This window comes from Salvelinus sp. IW2-2015, unplaced genomic scaffold, assembly GCF_002910315.2.
Source record: "Salvelinus sp. IW2-2015 unplaced genomic scaffold, ASM291031v2 Un_scaffold6271, whole genome shotgun sequence".
In the NCBI taxonomy this organism is placed as follows: domain Eukaryota; kingdom Metazoa; phylum Chordata; class Actinopteri; order Salmoniformes; family Salmonidae; genus Salvelinus; species Salvelinus sp. IW2-2015.
In genome coordinates this window covers 33,312-42,008 of record NW_019947534.1, presented here as the reverse complement: position 1 = coordinate 42,008, position 8,697 = coordinate 33,312, and the positions used below count along the sequence as shown (strand labels likewise).

At 45.4% G+C, this 8,697-nt stretch overlaps 1 protein-coding gene across 1 annotated transcript; it reads left to right on the top strand.

Moving 5' to 3' along the window:
* The first annotated feature begins 744 nt into the window (after positions 1-744).
* LOC112078789 (nuclear distribution protein nudE-like 1-B) lies at positions 745-8,446 on the top strand. The gene is made up of 7 exons (XM_024144921.2): positions 745-760; positions 2,716-2,788; positions 3,086-3,222; positions 3,667-3,840; positions 4,491-4,588; positions 4,839-5,005; positions 5,259-8,446. Exons 1-7 carry the CDS (start codon positions 745-747, stop codon positions 5,347-5,349), a joined length of 756 nt encoding a protein of 251 aa, XP_024000689.2. The 3' UTR covers positions 5,350-8,446.
* The last annotated feature ends 251 nt before the right edge of the window (positions 8,447-8,697 follow it).

Genomic DNA, 8,697 nt, shown 5'->3' with positions numbered 1-8,697 from the left:
TGGTCTGTCCCAGGTCATCCTCTAACATGGAGACCTGCTATAGCTCTGAGCATACTGCTGCTCCAACTTCTCCTACAGGGGGAGAAGAGAACAACGTTCAGACAACATATAGACCTGCTTATAGCTCTGAGCATACTGCTGCTCCAACTTCTCCTACAGGGGAGAGAGAACAACGTTCAGACACATAAGACCTGCTTATAGCTCTGAGCATACTGCTGTTCCAACTTCTCCTACAGGGGAGAGAGAACAACGTTCAGACAACATATAGACCTGCTTATAGCTCTGAGCATACTGCTGCTCCAACTTCTCCTACAGGGGGAGAGAGAACAACGTTCAGACAACATATAGACCTGCTTATAGCTCTGAGCATACTGCTGTTCCAACTTCTCCTACAGGGAGAGAGAACAACGTTCAGACAACATATAGACCTGCTTATAGCTCTGAGCATACTGCTGTTCCAACTTCTCCTACAGGGAGAGAGAACAACGTTCAGACAACATATAAACGCTTATGCTCTGAGCATACTGCTGTTCCAACTTCTCCTACAGGGAGAGAGAACAACGTTCAGACAACATATAGACCTGCTTATAGCTCTGAGCATACTGCTGTTCCAACTTCTCCTACAGGAGAGAGAAACAACGTTCAGACAACATATAGACCTGTTTATAGCTCTGAACATACTGCTGCTCCTGCGGGGGGGGGGAGAGAGAGAGAGGGAATGAGTGTGTGGAGATGGTTGCATTGATGACCGAGGTGACAGGTGGAAGGGAGTTGACATGCCAACTTAATTGTAACATTCTCAGTGTTCATAGACTCTACAACTCCTCTGTTCTCTGACGAGGGGTGAAGAATGGCTCATAGGTGTCAGAATCAAGCCAACCTAAGGTCTGGTCAACAGCAAGGCTAGGCCAGCTCCACCGGCCCCCACATGAATCACAGTCCTCCATGGCCCGATCATAGAACTGTAGTCTAGTCTACTGCACACTCACATGTTGCTGCCATATGTAGTCTAACAGGCTGTCTAACACACATGAATATGGTTATCCCACAGACAGAAGGAAATGGTCATGAAAGACAGCACTCATCATAAAGAAGCATGTGTTATTTAATCTCAGTGCTCTACATCCTGGTTAGCATCATGTTCATTATCTCAGTGATCTACATCCTGGTTAGCATCATGTTCTATTATCTCAGTGATCTACATCCTGTTAGCATCATGTTCTATTATCCCAGTGATCTACATCCTGGTTAGCATCATGTTCTATTATCCAGTGATCTACATCCTGGTTAGCATCATGTTCTATTATCTCAGTGATCTACATCCTGGTTAGCATCATGTTCTATTATCCAGTGATCTACATCCTGGTTAGCATCATGTTCTATTATCCCAGTGATCTACATCCTGGTTAGCATCATGTTCTATTATCCAGTGATCTACATCCTGGTTAGCATACTGTTCTATTATCTCAGTGATCTACATCCTGGTTAGCATCATGTTCTATTATCTCAGTGATCTACATCCTGGTTAGCATCATGTTCTATTATCCCAGTGATCTACATCCTGGTTACATCATGTTCTATATCCCAGTGATCTACATCCTGGTTAGCATCATGTTCTATTATCTCAGTGATCTACATCCTGGTTAGCATCATGTTCTATTATCCAGTGATCTACATCCTGGTTAGCATCATGTTCTATTATCTCAGTGATCTACATCCTGGTTAGCATCATGTTCATTATCCAGTGATCTACATCCTGGTTAGCATCATGTTCTAATCTCAGTATCTACATCCTGGTTAGCATCATGTTCTATTATCTCAGTGATCTACATCCTGGTTAGTGATATACTGGCCAGCACTAGTGATCTAACCAGGATATGCTGGTCAGCCAGCCAACACAAGCAGCTCTCTCTCGTCAGGCAGCAGGGACATCCAGGAGTGCTTTACTCTGACATCCAGATGTAGTGGTTGAGCCGCCTGTTTCCTGTTTCCAGTCCCTGGTGAATGGCTGACGTAACTGATGTTCCGGAACCGTAATCCAGTGTTTACCGAACCGAATCCCCAGGAAGTGTTTGCCGACACCGAATCCCAGGAACAGTGTTTGCGAACCGAATCCCCAGGAACAGTGATTTGCTGACCGAATCCCCAGGAACATGTTTGCTGAACCGAATCCCCAGGAACAGTGTTTGCTGAACGAATCCCCAGGAACAGTGTTTGCCGAACCGAATCCCCAGGACATGATTGCCAACGAATCCCAGGAACAGTGTTGCTGAACGAATCCCCAGGAACAGTGTTTGCTGAACCGAATCCCCAGGAACAGTGTTTGCCTGAACCGAATCCCCAGGAACAGTGTTTGCTGAACCGAATCCCCAGGAACAGTGTTTGCTGAACCGAATCCCCAGGAACAGTGTTTGCGAACCGAATCCCAGGAACAGTGTTTGCTGACACCGAATCCCCAGGAACAGTGGTTTGCCAGGAACCAAATCCCAGGAACAGTGTTTGCCGAACCAAATCCCAGGAACAGTGTTTGCTGAACCGAATCCCCAAGGACAGGTGCCGAAACCACCTCAAAGTGTTTGCCCGAACCAAAATACCGAACAGTTTGCGACAATCGCAGTGTTTGCCGAACCAAATCCACCAGGAACAGGTATTGCCGAGTACAACAATCCTCCTGTAGGACAGTGTTTGCTGACCGAATCCCTCAGGAACAGTGAGGAATCAAGGAACAGCTTCATAAATACGTCAGAGAACTGGAGCAGGCCAACGATGACCTGGAGAGAGCCAAGAGGTCACTATATACCACAGTAGAACGTTACTAACACAGCCATTCARATGTTTTGAGTTCCGGCCTCGGTTGTAGGCTAAGTGGATGCTGSCTGGTAGCTGTGCCTCRGTATCAAATGAATTGGTCACATACACATATTTAGCAGATGTCATTGTGGGTGTAGTGAAATGCTTGTAAAGAGAGTGTTACTCCACTCAGTGTTAACCCAGTTATCCAACCCGCACAGATACTGTACATTTTTCACCTSYTTCTGCTACTAACCGTTGTCSACCCCAACTCTTCTYCTCCTSCCTCCMTCAGGGCGACCATCGTATCTCTGGAGGACTTTGAGGGTCGTCTGAACCARGCCATAGAGAGGAATGCCTTCCTGGAGAGTGAGCTGGATGAGAAGGAGTCTCTACTGGAGTCAGTTCAGAGACTGAAGGATGAAGCCAGAGGTATGAAACACCTACCTCTATCTCAGACCTACCCTTTCTGTTATGGGTAATACTGCTGTATTAAGTCAGCTGGATGAGAAGGAGTCTACTGGTCTCAGTAGAGACTGAAGGATGAAGCCAGCGGTTTGGATGGGGGTAACCCCTAACTCCCTGTCCCCCCCCTAACTCCCTGTCCCCTACTAATCATGTGCTTGATGATAGTAGACCAGTGTAATCAGATGTAGTGATAGTACTGGAGTATATGAAATAGTTGGAGCTGTCTGGCTGGTACTTGAGGAGAGGGTTGTGAAACACTGCTCTATCCATTTGGTAGAATCATGTCTGTATTGGTGTGACTGATGCCTCAGACCTGAGACAGGAGCTGGCGGAGAGGGAGAAGACTGCAGATGGAATGTCATGTCTGTATTGGTGCTTGTATCTCATGTCTGTCTATCTGCCCCCCAGATCTGAGACAGGAGATGGTGGTGAGGGAGAGGACTGCAGACAGGATGTCAGCCCCCAGCTCTCCTACCCTGGACATGGACAAGATGGACTCTGCTGTCCAGGCCTCCCTGTCCCTGCCTGTCACCCCTGTAGGGAAGGGCATGGAGCACCCGTTCATCAACCCTAAATCATCAGGTAGGTCAACAGCCGTGTCTTCTAACAGACCTGGGTGGAAATAATGTGTTCCTTGTCTTTCAAATACTTTACATGTGCTTTATTGAGCTTGCCGGGTGCAATGGAATCCATGGAAGAGTGCCTGGAGGGACTTTTGAGAGTCTCAATTAAATGCTCAGTGTTTTGAAAGTATATAAATACTATTTGAACCCAGGTCTGTTATTTAGTTCCTTCAGTTTTGGTGCTGTACCTCTGTGTGAAACAGTTTCTAGATATCTGTCATGGTCTAACACTGTCTCCTCTTCTCTCCTCTCTCTCTCCTCTCTCTCTCTCTCTCTCTCTCCTCTCTCTCTCTCTCTCTCTCTCTCTCTCTCTCTCTCTCTCTCTTCTCTCTCTTCTCTCTCCTCTCTCTCCTCTCTCTCCTCTCTCTCTTCTCCTCTCTCTCTCTCCCTCTCTCTCCTCTCTCTCTCCTCTCTCTCTCTCTCTCTCTCTCTCTCTCCTCTTCTCCTCTCTTCTCTCTCTCTCTTCTCTTCTCTCTTCTCTCTTCTCTCTTTCTCTCTCTTCTCTTCTCTTCTCTCTCTCCTCTTCTCTCCTCTCCTCTCTTCTCTCTCTTCTCTCTCTCCTCTCTCTCTTCTCTCCTCTCCTCTCTCTCTTCTCTCCTCTCTCTACAGTGTTAACAAATGGCTGTGGGCCTGGCGGCTCACCCTTGACCCCATCAGCAAGAATCTCTGCTCTTAATATCGTTGGGGACCTTCTTAGAAAAGTGGGGGTAAATATCAGACTTTTGTTTCTTGTAGCAATGTTTTCCATTGCTATVTATCCATCGTCTGAAGCTAATGTTGACGACAAAACATTATGAACACTCTTCTTGAGTGAACCCAACAGTTTGGCKTCCGTCTCCTCTCTTGACAKCAGAGTATATTGGAATGGTGTCTGTGACCTGRATTAAAGGTTAAAGGTTACAACAGAATCCACAGCTTGTGATTAGTCTAATGTAGGCCATGTTTGTCTGTCCTTAGGCGCTGGAGTCCAAGCTAGCTGCATGTAGGAACTTTGCCAAGGACCAGGCGGTGAGGAAAACCTACTCCACGTCGTCCAGCAACATGATCACTGGGAACGGAAACCTCCTCAACAGCAACTCCACCAAGTTCTCCCACTCACTACACACCACCTACTACGACAAAACGTGAGTTCTGTCTCTCAGGACTATTCCTACTGGTCCATCTACCTCTCTGCTTGACTTCCTGTCTGCAGTGTTAGTGTGACTCACTCTGAGACAGTAGAAGAAGTGACAGGCTGAATGGACTCTATCCCATTKTGAGTCAGAGTTGGTCTAACCAGAGTATGTAGAGAATACACAAACAGCTTTCTATTTGATATTGTGAATGAACTAACTTCTGTCTTCGTGGTTTCTCTCTGTCTGGTGTCGTCCCCCACAGGGCTGTGAATGGACTGGACCCCAGCACCCTGACTGCCCTGGCGTCGCCCCGGACTGTCTCCCCTCCTGGAATGCTGCCTCTCACCGTTTAGCATGGCCCCAACCTCTGTACAAGCTCCCCGCAGAACAAGGGTACCCCTCATCCTTCACCCCAACCTCACCCCCTCCGTCACCCCAAACCCCCACCCCAAATCTCTGTACAACTCCTGTACACCCCGCAGAACACTGAGAGGAGAGAACACTTGAAGAACCGTTACTGTGTGTGTGTGTGTGTGTGTGTGTGTGTAGGAGAGACACTTGACTGAATGATTGAAAAGGCCTCACTCACCTATGAGTGGGGTTGGATGCTGAGTGTGTTTGTGTATTTAACATACAGGCACATGCCTCTGCCTGAGCTGTTCTTTGCTCATGTGGATGATGTGTTGGTGACCTCTGTGCTCTGGAGTGTCTCCATTTTGGCTCCATCAGTTTATCAGTTTCACTCTATAACAKCTATATAACAGCAACTGTACCTGACAAAGGTCCCCAACGGACTGCAGCTTCCTTCCTCTTAACCTTTTATTTTCTTCTCTGAATGAATTGCACAATTACAAATAATGTATATTTACAGTGTTGTATTTAAAAATGAAAAGGGACTTTTTGCAAAGTTAGATGATTTCATCATTACTGTATGTATGCTTTAAGATGCAATATCTCCTGTTTGTTTGTGTTTATGTTATGGGGTCAGATGGAGTTGATGACCCTTAACCCCCATGTCCAGAAGAATGACTGAATTCACTTTTATTGTGTTCAGGCTGTGATCAGAACCATGTTCTCTTATTGGGCTGCATCTCAATAGCACAGTTAATAGCCTCATCTCCTCATCTCAATAATCCAGTTAGTCTTGGAGAGAATGAGAAAACAGGACCGGTAAAAGCAATATGGATGATCAATCTCTACCAGAAATGAGCTTTCACCTGTAATTTCCTTCCCATCAGTGCAGAGGAGGGAAAGGAGAGAAGRCGAGGAAACCACTTTATACTATTGAGATGCACCCCCAAAGTCCCTATTGTCCTGAGTGTGGGCTGACCAGACAGAACAGGCCGGTCAGCTGGTGGACCATCTGTAGTCTGGTAGGGAGGGAGGGACCTCCCTGTTAAATAGCCTGGAAACATCGGCTGCTGTCTCTTCATTAATGAAGTGAGGTCCGCTTCACCACAGACTGTACCGTGCTAATGGCACCCTATCCACTATCAGTGCACTCATTTTGACCAGGGACCATGGTGCTCTGGTCTAAGGTAATGCACTACATAGGAATAGAGTGTCATTTTGGACTCAGTCCTTCTTTATATAAGCCTGGATGGATGGCCGGTGATGTTCAGGGAAAGACTAAGTCCTTACTACTATTATATAAGCCTTGGATGGATGACCGTGTATTACATGAGGTTGGTACCGTGTTTATATTAAATTAATCCTCTTTCCCTGATCGTAACTAGTATCAGACAAAACTGTTGCTGTATAGAACAAACAAGTCAAACCCTGAGCACAGCAGTGTGTCAGACAAAACTTATTCACATTAGAGTATATATATATCTGTACTGTGCACCTGTTGGTGGTTGAATCTCATCCAGCTAACACCCTGTCTACCATAACCTGCAGCAACAATAACCCAGCAGTCCAACCATCTAACAGGTAGGGTGAAGTTTCCTTAGATGCTGACCCTGGGTCAGTTTTTTCCTTTAACCCACTAATGGTTAAGTTTAGGATTGGGGAGGGAAGCTGATCCTAGATCTGTACTTGGGGAAACCTCACCCTAGAGCTACCTAACAGTGGTCACGCTCATCCCCTTTTCTAGACTAGATCCTAGCCTGGTTAAACCAGACTTAATTTTGTTTCACCATGAGGGGAGTGCTCAGTCTAGTTTTAATCGGGCTAAAAATGCTCATCTTTGACTAATATGCAAATTGTTATTGGTGACCATTTTGTCACGTTGGCTCCTGTCCTGTCGATGAAACGTTTGTAATAGAGAACCTCATCTCAGAATGACATGCCACTTCCTGGTTTCTGTCGTTGATATTCACTTGTGATGTATTTTCCATCCCCCATTCTGTCTTATCTCCATCTGGGGTTAATAGTGCTCCCTCCTATCACAGCCTTAAATGAAAAGCCTTAAGGACAGTTTCCCAGACACAGATTAAAGCTGCAATAAAWAGCTTTTTGGGTGCCCTGACCAAATTTACATAGAAATGTTATAGATCTGTTATTTTCATTGAAAGCAAGTCTAAGAAGATGGTAGATCTGTTATTTTTCTATGCTTCCGCATTTATAGTTTTGTTTTTTGGTTCTTTTACTTTGGATTTTGTACACCAGCTTCAAATCAGCTGAAAATACAATGTTTTTGGTTATGGAAAATATATTTCACAGCGGTTTAGATGCTACAATGATTCTCTACACTATACTTGCTTGTTTTCTCACAAGTTGAAATTCGAATTCAAGCAACCAGGAAATGGCGGTGCGATATCTGCATAGTTCATCTTTAAGCCTAGTCTTGGACTAAACACTTTCAATGGAGATTCTCCATTCAGAATGATTTAGAATCCAGCACTAGGCTTAATCTGTGTCTGGGAAACTGGTCCTAAAACTATTCTAGAACTCTCATTTGGAGTGCTTGCTTACTTATGTAACGGATGTGAAATGGCTAGCTAGTTAGCGGTGGTGCGCGCTAATAGCCTTTCAATCGGTGACGTCGCTTGCTCTGAGACCTTGAAGTAGTGGTTCCCCTTGCTCTGCAAGGGCTGCGGCTTTTGTGGAGCGATGGGTAACGATGCTTCGTGGGTGACTGTTGTTGATGTGTGCAGAGGGTCTCTGGTTCGCGCCCGTGTCGGGGCGAGGGGACGGACGAAAGTTAAACTGTTACACTTACTCCCATGGTCTATGATGTCACCCACCTCTACCATGTCACTCTGACAGCCTGTTGCTGTGTCCCCATATATACAGGGTTGGAACTAAGCATTGTAACTCTGCCTAACAACACATTTGTACATACCAACGTTTGGCATTATTACAGTTCTATTTATTTCAGATGTCTTTATGGCATGTTTAAAATGAAGAACCTGAGTTTTACTATTGTACATCAGTCCAAGATCACATATCATGATGTACAATTGGTTGTCCAGTCTGTTCGATAAAACGAAATAAAGATATTGAAAATAAGTACTGAAACGTTGTTGTACATCACTCGGGATGCAGCTTCTCATGAAGAAGTGAACCTAAAGGTAATGTTTCCTGACTTGTTGGTTTGAGAGGATAGAAAGAGCCGTATTATAGGAGTTTCCTCCCACTGTTATTAGCTACAAACACACAATGCTGTCTCTTTCCAGATGGAACACCCCCAACACACGTACTGTACAGATCTGCTGAACACACTGGGACAATTGCAACCAAAGAAAATAAAGGGAAAT